The sequence below is a fragment of the Sphaerodactylus townsendi genome, linkage group LG05 (genome assembly GCF_021028975.2).
Source record: "Sphaerodactylus townsendi isolate TG3544 linkage group LG05, MPM_Stown_v2.3, whole genome shotgun sequence".
In the NCBI taxonomy this organism is placed as follows: domain Eukaryota; kingdom Metazoa; phylum Chordata; class Lepidosauria; order Squamata; family Sphaerodactylidae; genus Sphaerodactylus; species Sphaerodactylus townsendi.
The window spans coordinates 77,209,911-77,228,778 of NC_059429.1; the positions used below are offsets into that span (position 1 = coordinate 77,209,911).

The window sequence follows — 18,868 nt, forward strand, 5'->3', positions numbered from 1 at the left end:
ATCCAACCCTAGGGAGATACACAGTCATGATCAACAGATATTACAGATATTGTACTTTTTACATGGCCATTTTATCTTCTTCATCCTACGGTCCATCAGGACAGAATTCAAAATCCTTACCTAAATGGATCATATTCATATTCTTTATGAATGGATTCTACTTTTCAGTTCCTGCAGTACTTTCAACCCAGGTCTGTTAAGCAAATGAAACTGGGTAGTCTGGCTAGCTTCAAAGTCAAAGTTGGATGAGAGAGTGAAGACAAACATTGCAGATACAGTGAGTATTTGTTTCACAGAACACTGAACCTGTAAGCAAAGATTTCACATCCCTGCTATTCTGGCTCCCAAATCTTTATTTTGATTTCACTTCTCCCTTGTGCAAATTGAACTCATGACCAGTGGTGTAGTGCCAAGGGAACGGAGGGTGGAGGGTTGCACACCGCATCGGGCACGTGCCAGTGTGGGGTTGTGGTGGGGGCGTTCCAGGTCAGGCGGGGGCATGGCAAGGCACAGGGCACACACGTGCCCCGGGCGCAGTTCCCCCTCACTCTGGTCCTGCTCATGACAACTGTTAACTGCTATTTTCTATTCCTCATATCAAATTATCCCCATGTATTCTTCAATATTATATGTAACTTAATACATTAGTATTATACACTGTGTGGGTGTATACATGTCATACGTGGCACGAATAAATACCATACAGATTGTGTATAAAAGACCGTAGAATATGCATACAAGATGAAACTGAATCTACAGTGCCAAAAAATGAAAGGTGGAGACACAAAATCATTGACAAAAATATGAGAAAATATTAAAAGAAACAGAATTTCAGAAATGGGCTCATCTCTTCCTTCTATACTCTTGTAGGAAGGTCATCAGTTTAGCTTGTTCCCAGATTAGGCAAGAAATGAATAGGCCAGGAGACTCAACTTCCTTTCCTTTTCATTAGGTCCTTTTTTAGTTCCAGTGGCAAGTTTGAAATCTGCCAAGTCAGTCACTGATTGTGCTGAAATTTGATGGAACGTTTGGTTTCCATAGCACCCCAAAGGCAAGGCTGACACCTTCCACTGATACTAACAATAAACAGGAAGAATTCAATTATCCAATTGGGACTCTGGGGCATTTGTGTACATTTTTCTTAACAAGTTAGCTTGCCAACACAGGCAGGAATTAAAACCCACTAATACAGGATGGTTATCCACACTTTGATTCATTAACAGATGGAGAAAGAATTTATGTAAAGGTTTTAAATCATTACTGTATTTAAATCACCAAGGAAAGACTGCTTTCATTTGCATCTACTAGTAATACATTATTTGAATAGTATAATGACAGCACAAGTAAATAGGGCCTTCATATTAACTACACTTATTCAAAACTTTTGGGCATGCAGACTACATGACATTTGTGCTTCAAAATTTGTATCTCTTTAAATGGGGGCCATTGTGAAAATGATGGCTTTCTGGTTGGCATTCTCAATGCACTGATTCTAAGGCTCACAGAACTATTAAATCTATACAGAACGATGAGCCCAGAGAGCTTTCATTATGTTGCTTCTTTTGAACAAGCCCCCTCTGTGATATGTCATGTGGAAATAAGTTGTCCATCAATAACTAAAAATTGGATTTGAATAAAAAGTTAGATGTGTTTATTATAATCCATTGCTTGACCACCACAATCCCTTTCCTCCTCAGGCTGACAGCCTTTACATTCACCATTCTACAGATTAATTCATCTACTTGGTTACTGCTCCACAGGATCTTTCAGGAAATGAATAACTGGGACAAATGTGAAATAAGAACAAGTGGGCACACACACACACACACACCTCATCTCCCTGGGAGCACCTGTATGTTCTGACTTTTGGGAAAATAAGTCTTTACAGTCATATAGACCTGGTAATGAACTTTACAGTCATATAGACCTGGTAATGAACATGTAGCTGCAAAACAGAACGGCCTCTTAGAACTTTACATCTCTACTGCTCAATCCCAGGTGAAATCTGGCCATTATAGTGATTCTTTACTAGGGAGATCATAAATCCTTTGCTGGTTTTGGAATGCTTCATAGATCTTGGGTGCTGTGTGGTTTCCGGGCTGTATGGCCGTGTTCTAGCAGCATTCTCTCCTGACGTTTCGCCTGCATCTGTGGCTGGCATCTTCATCTGATCCTCTGAAGATGCCAGCCACAGATGCAGGCGAATCGTCAGGAGAGAATGCTGCTAGAACACGGCCATACAGCCCGGAAACCACACAGCACCCAAGTGATTCCGGCCGTGAAAGCCTTCGACAATACGCTTCATAGATCAATGGAATGCTTCATAGATCAATGGAATGCTTCATAGTCACAATGCACAATCCTATTAAATTAGCAATCCCTGTTCAGATCAATGAAGCAATGAGGATTCCCATAAATTGTGGAAAATAGATTCATCGTTATACTAACTATATTACTCTGTCAGGGCCTGAGACATGATGGGGATACTGACAGTGCCACATTCCCAAAAGGAGTGACTCACCCCGTAAGACTGATTTTGAAAAGCTGGGTCTTTATCCATTATAAAGTAAGTAATCCCACCCCTGCCACAGGAACACATCAGATTTTAGGGGGGGGGGGGTACTGCATGTGTCTTCCCCAGTGCTGCCCACGTATAATGGTTGAGCCCTGAAAATTCTCATTCAGCTTGCTGGATGACCCTGGGGCAGTCACATACTCTCATCCCAACTTACCTCACAGAGTTGTTGCGAGGAAAAACGGAAGAGAGGATAACAATATAAGTCTCTTTGGGACTCCAGTGAGGAGATAGGGAGTATATAAATGAAGTAAAAGAATAAATGGAAAAAAATCAAGTGTATGCTGTGCAAAGATCATACAAGCATTCACTGTAACTGGAAATACTTAGTGTATCAAGTTTCTAGAGCAAGGAGGACCAATGTGGGCACCACCTTGAGGTGCAAGCCCAAAGACTGCTCCCCAAGGTGCCCTACAATGTCAGTTCTGGGGCACAGCCTTCAGCTCACTGTCAATGCCAGAAGCAGCATTCAGTCCAGGGGTAGCATCTGAGTTCATGTCTGCTTATGACATTGCTGGCATCATGCATGAGTTTAGAAATGTGAAGGCATGACCCTGCTCTGCTACCACTGTTGCAGCTTCCTAGCACGTTATGTCCAAGTAACTTAGTTATGCTTCGCATGCTATGTCCAACTAACAGCAGGAACTATGTAAAAATCAGCTCCAGTAGCTGGAAATCAATCAGAAGTGGGCCACTCCTGAAGCCTCTACCAGACAAACACTTATATGTTTCTCCAGTGCTCAGAAGAAGGTTTCGCTTCCATTTCTGCAAAGCATCATGGTTCTTTTCTAATAACCTTTATTCTAGACTTGACAGTTCTCAATCCATCTTTTCTAGGCTTGGGGGTGGGGGGGGACAAAATGGATTCCTGCTCTGTTGAGATTCTACATGTTGTACTGGACATATCACTTAGGGATCAATTTCTGAATATCTAATTTCTCCTGAAAGGGAAATTAAGGGTAGCCACAGTGACCACTGAAACTATACAGTAATTGTACATCATTTCCTGTGTCAATCGATCTGGCTAAATTGTTTCCCTTTGTGTTCTTGTACATACATAAATTAACTAGAGCTGCTCCAGATGGCTAACTGGGGAAACACACTGAGAGAAAACATCTCCTTATGCAGAGCTTAATTCCAACTAATTCACCCATGGACAACTGTCCCTGAGTGTGGAAAGAGTCCTTTTCCTTTCCTTCATCACTAAGTGAGCACAACCCATATCACATAACTTGGGCTCTGGGGCAGGGTATGGAAATCAGAAGGCATAAGCTGAATCATAGAACTACAGAGTTGGAAGAGACCACAAGGGCCATCCAGTCCAACCCCCTGCCATGCAGAAACACACAATCAAACCACTCATGAAAGATGGTCATTTATTTTATTAGTTAAATTTAATACCCCACCCTTTCCGGCTACTGCAAGGGTCAGGGCAGCTTACATACATTATCATTAAAACATTCCTCATTCCATCCAGCCTCTGTTTAAAAACCTCTGAAGACAGAGACCCTGTCACCTTCCAAGGCAGCGTATTCCACTGCTGAAAGCCCTTAACGTCAAGAAGTTCTTCCTAACTTTTAGGTAGAATCTCTTTTCTTGTAATTTGAATCCATTACTCCTTGTCCTAGTCTCTGAAGCAGCAGAAAACAAGCTTGCTCCCTCACCAACACGACATCCCTTCAAATATCTAAACATGGCTATCATGTCACCTTCTCTTTTTCAGACTAAATATGACCAGTTCCCTAAGTTTCCCCTTATTGAGCATGGATTCCAGATGATCTTTTGTCATTTTGGTCACTTTCCTGTGGTCACACTATAGCTTGTCGATATCATTCTTGAACTGTAGTGCCCAGTACTGGACACCAGAACCAGGTGAGGTCTGACCAACATAGAATAGAGTGGCACTATTACTTCCCTTGATCTAGACCAGTGATGGCGAACCTGTGGCACGGGTGCCAGAGGTGGCACTCAGAGCCCTCTCTGTGGGCACGTGCGAACAGAGTCGTCCCCCCCACCCACACACATTTTGAATTCTGAGCCTGAATTCTGTCAAGGTCATTTTGAATTCCTTTGTACTGTTAGCAACCCCTCCTAATTTGGTGTCATCTACAAATCTGATTAGCATGTCCTCTATTCTACCATCCAATTCATTGATAAAAATATGGAATAGCACTGGGCCCAAGACAGAACCCTGTGACACCCCACTAGTCACATCTCTCCAGGATGAAGATGAGCCATTGGTGATCACCCTTTGGATTTGGTCAGTCAACCAATTACAAATCTATTTAATGATGGTATTGTCTCGCCCACATTTTACTAGCTTGTTTGCAAGAATGTCATGAGAGACCTTGTCTAAAGCCTTACTGAAATCCACTGCTGGAGTGCAGCTGCAGCAGCGTCCCCCCCCCCCCCCACACACACACACCCACAACATTTTCCTGACTCGCTAGTTGAGCGACCCGGCTCAAACTCCGGATTCCACCAGGTGCCAAGCGAACGGTTCCACATGAAAGCCAGTGTTTTCTCTGTGTTGCTGCAGGTCCCCTCTTATCTTGTCCTGGCTGTCAGCACTCTGTGGAGGCGAGGGGACACGCCTCCTGGCCTTCGACCCCGGAGGCATCGCCATGGCCACGGGGCATGTCCCCTGACCTCTCCAGTGCAACAGCAGCTGGGAGACAAGATAAGAGGGGATCTTTGCGGTCCCATGCAAATGTGTCTCCGTGGGCTGCTGGAGCACCGGGGCCATTCACAGGGCACCGTGCGAATGGCCCTGGGGGGGTGCACTGGCAATAAGTATGCCAGTGTACCACCGCTTGGGCCATCTTGTGCTGGCTTTATGGATGCTTCTCATTCTCTTTCTTGGTTGAGGTCCATATAATTTTAGTGGGCTATCCACTGGGATGAGCTCTGTGACCTAAAGTGTCCATCCTGTGAAAGACTATGGTACAGTTGCCATTAGCGCTCTGTTATTTTCAAAGAACCTCTGAGGGAATTTCTGGTGACCTATACAGTTCTGTCACTGTTTTTTATAATGAGATGCAAGCAATAGAGAAAAATATCTGGGAGAAAATGGATGGAAGGTCTGCTTTCATTTGGAGCTTTTAAAGTCTGATTGCCCATATGAAACAGAATGCTGTACGATTTCATGAACAGAGTAGTTTGTGTGAGTCTCCAGCAAGCCATTTCTTTGTTCATCACTCAGGGGTGCAGAATGTCTTCCCTGTATAAAGCACTGCTCCCTACTGTTACTCCAAAGCTAGCTACATAGACTTCGCTGTATCTAATAAGAAGGCAAATGAGGCCTTTCCTCTTCTTCTGCTTGCTTGCTGTTCTCTTTTGGCTTGGTTGCCTTCCCTTTCACAGCACTCCATCAGGCATTCTACAGCAGTGCATATGTTGAGCTAAAGAACTTTCTAAATTGGTTTTGTGCCATTTCAGGAGAAACCAAAACTGTCGCTACACCGTGCCTTAATTTGTATCTTATGATCTAGAATTACATTTTGTATGGGTGTGAAAAGTACAGCCCAAATCTTGGAATGCTTGTGCAAAGGTTCACACCACTACAGCGAATGCACTGACACAACAGCACACTTTGCTACTGCAGCTCTTTCCATTCAGTGCATAGCTTTATGGAACAAGAAGCAGGAAGCAGGATTTGGAGAGGGGAGGTGCTCTGGGTAGAAAGGACCATTCCAGATGGCTGGAGGAAGGGCCTAGAGGAGAAGGGCCTCAACAAAATATGCAATAAGAAGAAGACAGTGCAGGATATATCAGTCCTGCCTTCCAAAGTCAGGATCCAGCTTCAGCTTTTGCAGTGGTATCTAAAAATAACGTACAAGATCAGGCTGCCAGTTAACACGAGCAGTAGTTTCCTGTCCATGTATCTGGAAACCATCATTTATATTTATATTTACATTATTTATAGTCTGCCTTTCTCTCTTAGATGCAAGGTGGATTACACAGAGTGAGTCAATACAATCATCAAGATGGGACATTCAATAAACAATGAAATAAGATTTCAGTGGGCCAGAAAGGGCTGAGGAGCTTGACAGAGGGCTTTTCTCAATGGGGGGGGGGGGCTTCTCACATTTTTAAATCTTTTCAGTTAGTCTCTGGAACCAGCGGCGCGCGCCTAACGGCGCGCGCAGGTGTTTTACTAAATAAAAACATATTTTAAGGGATAGTAGAAGGTATAGAAACCTTAAGAGGGAGGCACTAATTAAAATTAGTATTTGAATATCTAAACAAAATTAGATATGAAGACAGGAAGCCAGCAGGGGGATGGGGGCTTTCCAGTGTTTTGCACTGAGTGTCGCATGTATGACTATCTGCCACTAGGGCAGAAGTCGTGGGTGTGCCCTCGCTGCAATGAGTTCCTGGCACTCAAGGAACATGTGCGTTCTCTTGAAGCCAAGGTGGCAGACCTGGAGAAGCTGAGAGAGGCAGAGAGGGCAACAAACGAGGCTTTCGGGGACCTAGCAGCCAGGTCCCGCTCCCAAGGTGACATCTCTTCAGATGTCATGGAGAATGAGAGTCTGGGTGACGGAGGGTGCCAGTCTGAGGTGGTGGAAGATGCTCCCTTAGATGGGACCCCTTCCTTAGCTGGTGGTCAGATATCCTCTCGCACTGAGGATACCCCTCGGGGAGGTGGGGGGCTCCTTGTAGTGGGTGATTCGATCATTAGGAATATAGAGAGTTGGGTTTGTGACAGGCGTGATGACCGCATGGTGACTTGCCTGCCTGGTGCGAAGGTTGCGGATGTCACGCTTCGTCTAGATAGGCTGTTAGACAGTGCTGGGGTGGAGTCAGCAGTTGTGGTCCACATTGGTACCAATGACATTGGGAAATGTAGCCGGGAGGTTCTGGAAGCGAAATTTAGGCTGCTAGGAAAAAGGTTAAAATCCAGGACCCCCAAGGTAACGCATTCTCCGAAATGCTACCTGTTCCGCAGCGCAGGGAGAGCTAGGCAAGCGGAGATGCAGGGAGTCTCAGTAAGTGGATGAGAAGGTGGTGTAAGACAGAGGGTTGCAGCTTTGTCAGGAACTGGGGAACCTTTTTTGGGATAAGGCAGGCCTGTACAAAAGGGACGGGCTTCATCTTATCCAAAGAGGAACCAGGCTGCTGCGGCTCAACGTTAAAAAGGTGGCAGAACAGCTTTTAAACTGATCCTTGGGGGAAAGCCGACAGGAGCTGAGGTGACTTCGGTTCGGAATACAGAGTCCATGGGGATGCAGACACAGAGAGAGGTTTTTTCTAAATCAACCACATACAAGCGAGGAGCATAGCAATGTGATAGAAGTGATAGGTGTCTACTAAAAGGCTAGAGACAAAACACATAAATCCCGGAGTTAAGGACAGAGACAGAGTATACAAGTGTCTCTATGCTAATAGTAAAGAAGCATTCGACCTAAAATGGGGGAGATGGAGTACAGAGTTTTGAAGGAGGACATTTGGTATAAAGTGGGCATCACACAGAGACATGGTGGAATGAGGAGAACCAGTGGAGATGCTGTTATCCCAGGTTACAGGCTCTACAGGAAGGATAGGACAGGGCGTATTGGGGGGGGGGTGGCCCTCTACATCAAAGAGAGCATGGTGTCACATAAAATAGACAATGCAGGGGGAGCTGATTCCTCTACAGAAGCACTGTGGATATCAATACCAGGGGTGAAGCAAAGTTTAACGTGAAGAATATGTGCTCGTCCCCCTGACCAAAGTGCCTGAGAGGATTCTGAGGATGGAAAAAGAAATTAGAGAGGCCAACAAAAGCAAAAATGTAGTGGTATTGGGCGATAAGTTTAACTATCCCCACATAAACTGTGAAAATGCATGCTCCAGGTCTTAGTAAGGAGAGAACATTCCTGGATATGCTAAATGACTAATGGCTTAGAGCAGATGGTTGTAGAACCAACCAGGGGAAATGTGATCCTAGATCTAATTCTATATGGGACCCAGGACCCGGTGGGGGGAAGTCAGTGTTGTTGAGCCGATAGGGAACAGCGACCACAATGCTGTTAGATTCAGTCTCTCTGCATGCGAACAAGTGACAACTACTAATGTAGTTACATTTGCCTTCCAGAAAGGGAAATTTCTCCAAAGATGAGGGGGATAGTGCTTGGGAAGCTGAAAGGGAGAAAATCAAGAGAGAGTCAAAAAATGTCCAAGGTGCTTGGAGGTTATTTAAAAACACAGTCTTAAAAGCTCAGCTGGAATGTGTTCATGAGGTTAGGAAAAGGCAGCGCCCAGTCCAAAAGAAAGCCACCATGGTTAACAAAAGGGAGGTTGAGGTAATTATTAGGAAAAAAAAAGATGTCTTTTAGAAAATGGAAGTCCAACTTAGCAGATGAAGAATACCAGAGGAGAACACAAATGGTGGCAAAAGAGAAGCAGAAGTTAGCAGCTGCTTAAAGGGGAGGCAAAAAAAGGATTATGAGGAGGCATGGCTGCGAACATCAAGACTAGCAACAAACAGTTCTTCAAGTACATCAAAAGCAGGAAGCCAGCTAGGGAGGCGGTGGAGTCAGGATTAGGCGATGGAAAGGAACAAAAGGTGTGCTAAAAGGTGACAGGGAGATTGCAGAGAAGCTGAATGAATTCTTTGCATCTGTCTTCACCCAAGAGGAGGTGAGGAAAATTCCTGCACCTGAACCAAGCTTCTTAGGAGGTGAATCCGAGGAACTAGCGAGAAGTTAGTGGTAGACAAGGAAGAAGTTCACAGCAGCCATTGATAAACTAAATGCTACCAAATCCCCTGGCCCAGATTGCATTCATCCAAGAGTTCTTAAAGAGCTCAAGCATGAAATTGCTGATGTTCTCACTTTAATATGCAACTTATCCCTGAAATCAGGGCTCCATCCCTGAAGACTGGAAGATGGCCAATGTCACACCAATCTTTAAGAAAGGATCTAGGGGGGACCAGGGAAATTACAGTCCAGTCAGTTTGACATCTGTTCATGGTAAATTAGTAGAATCTATCATTAAAAGATAGGTAGTAAACATGTAGAAAAGCAAGACCTGCTGAGGAAGAGTCAGCATGGCTTTTGTAGAGCAAGTCCTGTCTTACAAACTCACTAGAGTTCTTTGAGGGTGTAAACAGACATGTGGATAAGGGGGAACCAGTGGACATTGTCTACTTGGATTTCCAAAAGGCTTTTGACAAAGTTCCTCACCAGAGGAATAAGAGGGGAAGTCCTCCTATGGATTAAAAACTGGTTGAGGAACAGGAAACAAAGGGGGGGTATAAATGGGAAGTTCTCACAATGGAGAGATGTAGGGAGTGGCGTCCCCCAAGGATCCGTTTTGGGACCAGTGCTCTTTAACTTATTCATAAATGACCTGGAAGTAGGGGTACAGGTAGTGTAGTGGCCAAGTTTGCAGATGATACCAAATTATGTAGGGTGGTAAGAACCACAAAGAGTTGCGAAAAGCTCCAAGCGGACCTTGATAAAATTAGGTAGAGTGGGCTAAGAAATGGCAAATGCAGTTCAATGTAGCGAAATGTAAAGTGATACACGTGGGGGCAAAAAATCCAAACTTCACATACTGCTACAGGGGTCAGTGCTATCAGTCACAGACCAGGAAAGGGATTTGAAGTCTTAGTTGATAGTTCCATGGGCATGTCAGCTCAATGCATGGCAGCAGTGACAAAGAGCTGAAGCTCTATGCAGGGGATAATTAGGAAAGGAATGGAAAATAAAACTGCAAAGATTGTCATGCCCTTATATAAAGCCGTGAATGCGAGCCGCGCCAGGAGTACTGTGTTCAGTTACAGTCGCATCCACATCTCAAAAAAAAGGATATCGAAGAGATAGAAAAAGTGCAGAGAAGGGCAACGAGGATGATTGAAGGGTTGGAGCACCTTCCTTATGAGGAGAGGCTGCAGCGTTTGGGACTCTTTAGTTTGGAGAGGAGACGTCTGAGGGGGGATATGATTGAAGTCTATAAAATTATGCATGGGGTAGAAAATGTTGACAGAGAGAAATTTTTCTCTCTTTCTCACAATACTAGAACCAGGGGGCATTCATTGAAAATGCTGGGGGGAAGAGTTAGGACTAATAAAAGGAAACACTTCTTCACGCAACGTGTGATTGGTGTTTGGAATATGCTGCCACAGGAGGTGGTGATGGCCACTAACCTGGATAGCTTTAAAAAGGGCTTGGACAGATTTATGGAGGAGAAGTCAATCTATGGCTACCAATCTTGATCCTCCTTGATCTCAGATTGCTAATGCCTTAGCAGACCAGGTGCTCAGGAGCAGCTGCAGCAGAAGGCCGTTGCTTTCACATCCTGCATGTGAGCTCCCAAAGGCACCTGGTGGGCCACTGCGAGTAGCAGAATGCTGGACTAGATGGACTCTGGTCTGATCCAGCAGGCTAGTTCTTATGTTCTTATGTTCTTATGGTTGCAGAACCAACCAGAAGTCTAAAAACAGAACTGAAGCAAATCATAAGTGTCAATGTGGCACACTAAATGATGTAAAATCACACAATCGAATCCAACCCACAGCTAACTATACGCCAGCGATGGCGAACCTATGGCACGGGTGCCAGAGGTGGCACTCAGAGCCATTTCTGTGGGCAAGCGTGCACAGAGTCCGTCATGTGGAGGGATGGAAAATCACACACACACCCCCACACACATATCTAGGCTGGCCTGGGTGCAATCGTTTACCTGGGAGTAAGCTCGGTTGCTGGCAATGGGGCTTGCTTCTGAGTAAACTCTCCTAGGTTTGTGATTCACCCATTCGAAGCATTGTATGGTTGCTTCACCAAGCTTATTCCCGAGTAACACATTTCTAAACAAAACCTCAGTATTCAAATTGAATTGCTGTTTTGGCACTTTGCAATAAATGTGGGTTTTGGGTTGCAATTTGGGCACTCTGTCTTGAAAAGGTTCGCCATCACTGCTATACGCAGTAGAACAGGCCACAGTCCCCAATAATTTATCCAAGTAATTTGTAAATCATTTTGTACAATGCAACCCTATTGCCTGCATAGAAAAACACACCTGAATAACTCAGTTTTCCATAGTTTGCGGAAAACCAGAGACTGAGATTCTTTTTCACCTCCTTAGGCAGGCCAATACACCAGGTGGGGGCTACAACAGAGAAGTCTCATGTACAGGGCAGCTGTTGATTTTTTTTTCAATTGACCAGGTTGGCAGACGAACTAAGCTTTTGTGGCACAAAATAGAGGGAGAGGCAGTCTTGCAGGTAAGAGGGTCCAAGGCCATGAAGAGCTTTGCATGTAACAGCCAATTGTTTAAATTGAGTCCAATTAATAATGGGCAGCTAGTGGCGTGACTGTAGAATGGGAGTAATATGGATGCTCCATCTAACTCCTGATAATAGCTGAGTTATGGCATTCTGCGTCAACTGGAGTTTCTAGATTGATTTGGAGGGAAGACCAATGCATATTGAATTACCATTACAGTAGTCTAGTCTCAACATCACCGTGGCATGTATCTGTGTGGCCAGATCAGCCCTCTCAAGATAAAGGGCCAATTTTTGAGCCAGGCTGAGATGGAAGAAAACTTTTTTGCAACTACGTTATCTTGCTTCTTCGGCATTAATGTTGTGTCCAGTACAATCCCAAGACTCTTCAGTTGAGTCAGCAAGGATCAGCTTAATCTCATCAAAAGTGGGGAATACAATGCCCCTCAATATCTCTGCCTTCCCAATCAGCATTACTTCTATCTTTCAATTTGTTCACACTTAGGACATTTAACCACAGCAGTGACCTCTACCAAATCACTGGATGATCTGGATCAGGATGTATACACCTGAGTATGGTCACCATATTGATGGAAGCCAACCCCCAAAATATGAAATATTTGGCCTAAGAGTTTTCCATAAAGACCATGGGGGATAGGATTGCACCCTGTGGGACCTCTCAGGTTAGGTCCCACATTGATGAAAACTCGTCTATGATGGCAATTCTTTTGGTCCAGTCCATGAGGAATGATTTGAACGAGTCCAGCGCACAACCCCTTATGTCTACTTCTGCCTCAAGGCATTTCAACAAAATGGGATGGTCCACTGTATCAAAGGTGGCAAATAAATCCAATAGGAGCAATAGGGAGGTCTGACCTTTGTCTATATTAGATGGAGGTTATCAGCTAAAGCCAGCAGAGAAGTATCAGTCCCATAGTCTTGCTTGAAGCCAGACTGAAAGGAGTCTAGAGTAGATGAGTTATCTAGTGTGCTACCGCTCCCTCAAACATTTTGCCCAGGAACAGAACATTAGTGAGACAGTGATAATTGGCTACAAAAATTTTCTTTAGGGATAGTGTTTTTCAGAATAGACAGATAACCACCTCTGAATGGCCAAGGGAAGGTGCCCTAAGTTAGCATTCCAATTACAACAGATACTAAGGATTTGTTGGTATAGTCTTAACATGATTTTAGAAACAAACAAACAAATACAAATACAATACCTTTAATGGCATATAAAAAGTGGTAAGATTTTAGAAACTAGGATGGGTAGGGATCCAGGACACAAATAGTGATCAACACTGATTTTAGGAGATTGTCATTATCTGTCATGGAAATTGGATCAAAGAGGTCCATAAATAGAAAGGGCAGTGTATTAAGCAGTTCTTCCAGTGGACCCATGTTACAGTCAACATCAAATTCAGAGCTAATGCTATTTGAGTGTAAAACAACTAAGCATAAATCACATTGATTACAGGCTACTAGCACAATTCTAATGATGCTTTCCTAAGTCTACACCCTAAGGAATAGACTTGGGTTGAAGTCTGAGTAGACCTGCCTATGATTGCTCTCTAAGTTCACCTGCCATCTTTTCTTCTCCAGGTCTTGATACAGACATGCAGAAGCCCAAGTCTCTTGACTAGAAATATGGATGTACCAAGAATGAATCAGGTCTGATGACTATTTATTATCTTTGTCTAATGGCTTGTTAGAACAATTGCTACTATTTAGAAAATGTTGTCTGGTCTGATGAAGCAAGCTGAAACTTCATGCAAAAATTGACTCCTATTTTACAATTGTTAATAAGACAATTCTTTAAAATAAATTGTTGTTCTTTTTTATTTACTCCTCGTGTTATTAAAAAAGGACCAGGGACCAAGTTCTGGTAAATGAAGCTGTAGAAAAAAAATATTTGGAAGATATCCAAAGTAGGGAATTCATAGCAGGAACCTGCAAAAAAAGAGAGCTATTTCTGCTGCTCCTAGTGAAGCACAAGGGCACCTTCCAAGGTAGCTCATTCATATTTTATGGACTATTTAAACACTCTTCTCAACTCTAGCATGTAATATTAGGAGCACAAGTGTTAGATGCTTATGTGGTACAAAGTGACATAACCTTGCTGAACTTCACTAGATTTTGAAATCAGCTGAACCTAAGCCACATGTGGATTCTTATCACAGCTGTATGAGAGTTCAAAGAGGGGAAGAGTTGAACATTCATGTCCAACTACTTCCCCACAGAGTACAGTAACCAAGTTATGCCAGCTAAATAAAGCCACCCAGATGTGAATATGTTCCACTTCTGTTCATCAAGACACCTTGGGGACAAACTAGATAAATAATACAAAGCTAATACCATAACAAAACTATTTAAATAAATGAACAATCAAGAGTTCTCACTTTAAAAAAAAGCTAATTGGCAGTCCCATGCAGCTGCTTTGAAGACTGAAGAAGGGGTATTTCACCCATACCTACCACTCCTCTTCCATGATTTTAATCTCCTCAAGCTATAATTAACTCTGGAGAAGGGGGAAAAGGACAGTGCAGTCCCTGCAAAGCTTACTGCAGCTTTGGAATAGCGACTTAAATCACTGGAAGCATGGGAGGAGAGGGGTCAAACAGTCCTTTCCCCTTCCCTGATCTCTGTAGCTGCATGGGGCTACTAATTATCTTTTTTTAAAAAAAGGGGGGGGGAGATCCTAATCAGGAATCACTCATATCTTGTCTAATTTGACTCTTTAAAAGCCATAGTGGTATAGTCCTGTGCCTAGGACATTGCAAAGGGAGAGTCACAATTCCTTGCAGATTCTACACTGACACTGGGCCACATGGCTTTCCCCTAAAGTCTAAAACCTTTACAAAAAAGTTACCGAGCTATTGTAAAAATAAGTAAATAAAGAAAAACATGAGGTTATCCCATTTTAACAGCAGAGAGACAGGGCAACCTGTCCTCAGCGTGCCTATTACAATTTAATAAACTTCAATAGGATCTTTGGTTTCCTAGTAGTTATAACCACAATGCCTCCGTTCTCTGAGGTCAATGGCCGAGGAAAGCTTTTTTTAAGAGGCAGCCAATTGCACTGTGGGAAAATCCCTGGAGGCTGTTTTCAGTGAGTCTATTTTGGACCCTCTCATACACTGAGCACTACTCTAGAAATCTAACACCTTTGAGACACAAGAGGAGTCTGTAATTCCATCTTCAGAATGTGCCTTTTTTGGAAAATATTTTGCTGCCTAAATTATCTCTTTAGATGGAAGAAAACATTCTTGATATAATCTGCCCTCCCTCCCAACACATGTATTTTGATATGAACCCTGCCAGAAGGCAAGAAAATCTCAGAATGTTCTCTTGTATTTTTACACCTTTAAATGTCAACAGTTCTTCTGCATCCCAAGAGCATGCATGTGAGATACAGAACTACCGAGTATGTACACCAGCAACTATATACCCCATGTGACTAAGAAAACAGATATGGGACTGGCTTGAGTATGAAAGCAGGAGTAGACTGTATGGTAAAGAGAAGAGCTCTGAATTGTGCCCCTGAGCTATGCATACGAAGGAAGTGAATAACTGTTAATTTGTATCTGTTTGAATGAGAAAGCAGTGGGTGTGTCTGCATTAGTATGGCATGAAAAAGGAAGCAGAATTTCTAAAAACAAGTATTGTGCAGATTTCCATTCAGCTGCATTTTGAGTCCTGAAACTTGGAAGCAGACAGCAAGATTGGCTCGCAAGTTACTGTTCTGAAGATAAAAAATATACATGACGGCTGGAATGGGAAAGGTCATGTGGCAGTTTCACAGCTGCCGTAATTCAAGGGATGGTTTACCTTTAATTAGCCCATGTCTCTACTGGACAGGGCAGTAGGAAGCAGTAACAGGCAGAATAATACTACCCTCCCAGGCCTGTAATAAGGGCCTTCTGAGGTCCTCGACTTCTTCTATGGTTTCTTTTTCATGCTTTTGTTGGAGACATTTACAGTATTATGCATGTACGAACAGAGATGCACTTGGGGGTGTCTGTGTATATACACACATATGCATATGTGAGGAAGGGATCAAGTGATCAAGTGCTCTGTACACCCACTAGTAAATCCAGGACACAAAATACAAGTTTGTCACGCAGGGAAAAGTTACTTTGCCATTCTTCGGCTCTCCTGAAACAGATCTTGAGCTGGAAGAGGAAAAGAAACCTCCAAAGCATTCATGCATATGCTTGCAAGCCAATGGGAAGAGGAAGATGGCTCCAATATTGCACAGAGTCCCCAAGTGCTGCACCATAGGGAGTGTGTTATGGTAACAACAGTCCCCAGAGGCAACCATAGAGGACTCACCCATTCAGCACCTTGGATGAGATGTTTTAGTTCATGGCAGGTCTACATACAAAACAAAACAAAACCCCATATACAGTCAAGCCTACAGTGAAATGGAAGACAGAAACATTTCCTATCTCCAGTGCAACAGCAGAAGAAAGGAGAAAAAGTCAGATGACAGGAGCAAGAGAAGTGAAAAGTGGGGGTGGGAAGGAGCAAGGTCATTGGCACAGGGGTGAGAAGGGGAAAGGAAGTCCATTAAATGACCTTGGGAAGTGGATGAACTCTGAACTAACTATTGCACCCCAAGTTAATCAAAAGTGGGGGACTACTACACTCCAGAAAGAGGTATAACTGAATGGTAAGCACCCTAACCCCCAAAAACTGAGCGTGGGGAAAAGGATCAACAGAGCTGTGAAAGCTGGTTCTACTACAGTCCCCTCCAACCCAGCCTACCAGGTGTCATGCACAGCTCCCCAACTCACCCTGGCTGCCCTGGATGAATAGGGATCCTCAAAGAGTGCCCACATCCTGGGCTGCCAGTTGCGACAACAGCCGCCTCCTCCGGTAGCCCCAGGAGCTCCTGATGGCCGGTCGTCCATGCCCAGGCGCTGAAAAGTCATTTCCCTGGCCCCATCATCCTCAGGCTCCTCTGCAGCCCCCCCACTACCAGGCTCAGGGCTCTCAAAGATATCCAGCGCTTCCTCAGCATCTCGGTGCTGGCGGTAAGTCATCCAGCAGCAGGGCTCCACATCGGTCTCGTCAATGCCCCAGTAAGTGAGCTCTTCCTCAAAAAGGGGGCCGCAGATGTCTGCGGGGCAGTGCAGTTTGCCTGTGCGGTAGTAGTTCAGCACATAGGAGAAGATGCCTGGGTGGCGGTCAAAGAAAAACTCATTGCTTTGCCCGTCAAAGTCAAAGTTGCTCTGGGCATCGGGGTCAGCCAGCCAGGCCAGCCTGGTGCCAGGCAGGGTGCGCAAAGTACTCTTGTATGTCTCATGTCTGGTGCCCCCCACGTTGATGGTGATCTTGTCCAACTCTTCTCCTTTGGCCATTTCTTCCTTCAGGCATGTTTTGGAGGGTGGCTTGTTCCCCGATTTGCGCCCGCGGTAAGATGAGACACACACGGAGCTGATCATAGATCAGGTTAGGTGGACCAGAGGTGCCCTCTAAGGACCCTTTGGCTGTTAAGGAGTTGGGGGGCGGGTTCTTCCCTCCTGACCTCTGGCAACCCTGCCCTTTGGCTGTAAGAGCTATTTCAGAGACCAAGGCTGGCATTCAGTTTCACACAACCAGCTGGAGCGAGGCCAGGCAGTGAGGAGAGGACTTCTCACTCCTTCCCAGCATAGGCCAGCTGCAACATCTGCACCCAAAGAAATGACCCCGACTGAAAGTCAGATGGTCTCACTGGCTAAGCCAGATGCCTGGAGAATTCTGCCTCTGGCTACGCAGATTGGAAATGGATGGCAACGGCACTGCACGTCTTTGGCAGGGACTCATAAAATGTGACAAGGCTGATCAAGAGGGAGGAACAAACAAACAAGCATTCTCAGCAGCAGCAAATTATGACCCCTCCTGTACTCAGCAGGTCACTGGGAATCTTTCCCAAGTGGACAGGAGCCTCCCTTGACTTGAAAAGAGGTCTTAAACTCAGATCGATCTTCCAGGACGCGGTGTGATCGACGCCCTCCTCCTTTCCCACATCGAGGCATGCAGCCAACTACCGGCGGCTCGCACTTTGCTTCTGCTGCTCCAGAAGTGTTGCCCGGGGGCTTAGCCTTGCAGGGTCGCGATCCGTCAACAGAAATCTGTGTTTATTTCCCCGACGTGAGAAGCCGGCAAGGGAAAGGCGATCTACCGAGGCGCATCCTTCGCACTTGTTTCTGGGTTGAGCCGGTTCCCCTCCTTGGCTTCCTCCTCCCGTCGGCTCTCCTCCGCCTTCTTAGGCAAAGCTCTCAGGCTCCGGGAGGAATCCGTTTTCCCTGGGAGGCGATCAGATCCAGGCGGGAGGGCGCTCCTGGGGGGCCTCCAGCCAGGGGTGGTGGCGGTGGGTCTGGCCGGCCCGCAGGTGCGCTTGCGAGAGAGTCAGCTCGGAGCTGTCTCATTTTCAGACGGCGGGAGGGCGAGAGGGAGGGAGTGGGCGCGCACCGCTTAGGCGACTTGGCCTCTCTCTTCCCCTCCCCTCGCCAGTGCTGGGAGGGGCTATAGAGGGAACCATTGATCACGGGGCAAGTTGGGGCAAGCGAGAAGTTGCCGCGGGGGAAGGGGGAGAGAGAGAGAGAGCGGACCCTCCTCCCCCCCGCACCCTGTTGCACGGTGCCCCGCGGTAAAGACGCCGGCCGCCGAGCGAAGCGAACGGGGACTGGCGCATTTCGCTTTTCGTCCAGAGGGGGCGCTCTCCAGAGGGCGGCACAAAGCGGGCCAACTCCGGCAGCTTTCCAGCTAGTGGCTGCCCGCCGCCTGTTGCCCGGATACTCGGCTGTTGCTTGCCCAGCCCATCTCCGCCGAGCTTGCATGTCTAGCAGGAGACGAATGTTAACCCCATCCGTGCTGTATTTCTTCCAGCTCCCCGCTGGGCTGGGGGGCGGGGGCGGCGGGATGTTCGCACAGCACAAAGCGTGCTTTTATCCTTGTGATTCGCCCCGGGGAACAGAACCGGCTCTCAGTCTCTTTGGCAAGGGGGCCAGCGCAACTTGCGGCGGACAGATGCGAAGTGTGAGGTGCCAGCAGCAGGAAGGCTGGGAGCCGCCGAGGGGCATCACTGGCAAGCGGAC

General features: G+C 45.6%; 1 protein-coding gene across 3 annotated transcripts in view; it reads right to left on the minus strand.

Annotated features, from left to right (window-relative positions):
* KCNC4 (potassium voltage-gated channel subfamily C member 4) overlaps window positions 1-18,515 on the minus strand; it is a 58,745-nt gene extending 40,230 nt beyond the window's left edge. For 2 of the 3 annotated variants that reach the window (XM_048496962.1, XM_048496960.1), the window contains exon 1: window positions 16,583-18,515. In XM_048496962.1, coding sequence (XP_048352919.1) covers window positions 16,583-17,233 — 651 coding nt within the window. In that variant the 5' untranslated portion in view covers window positions 17,234-18,515. The remainder of the gene's footprint in view (window positions 1-16,582) is intronic. The other variant, XM_048496961.1, reaches the window with a different exon arrangement.
* Window positions 18,516-18,868: the final 353 nt, after the last annotated feature.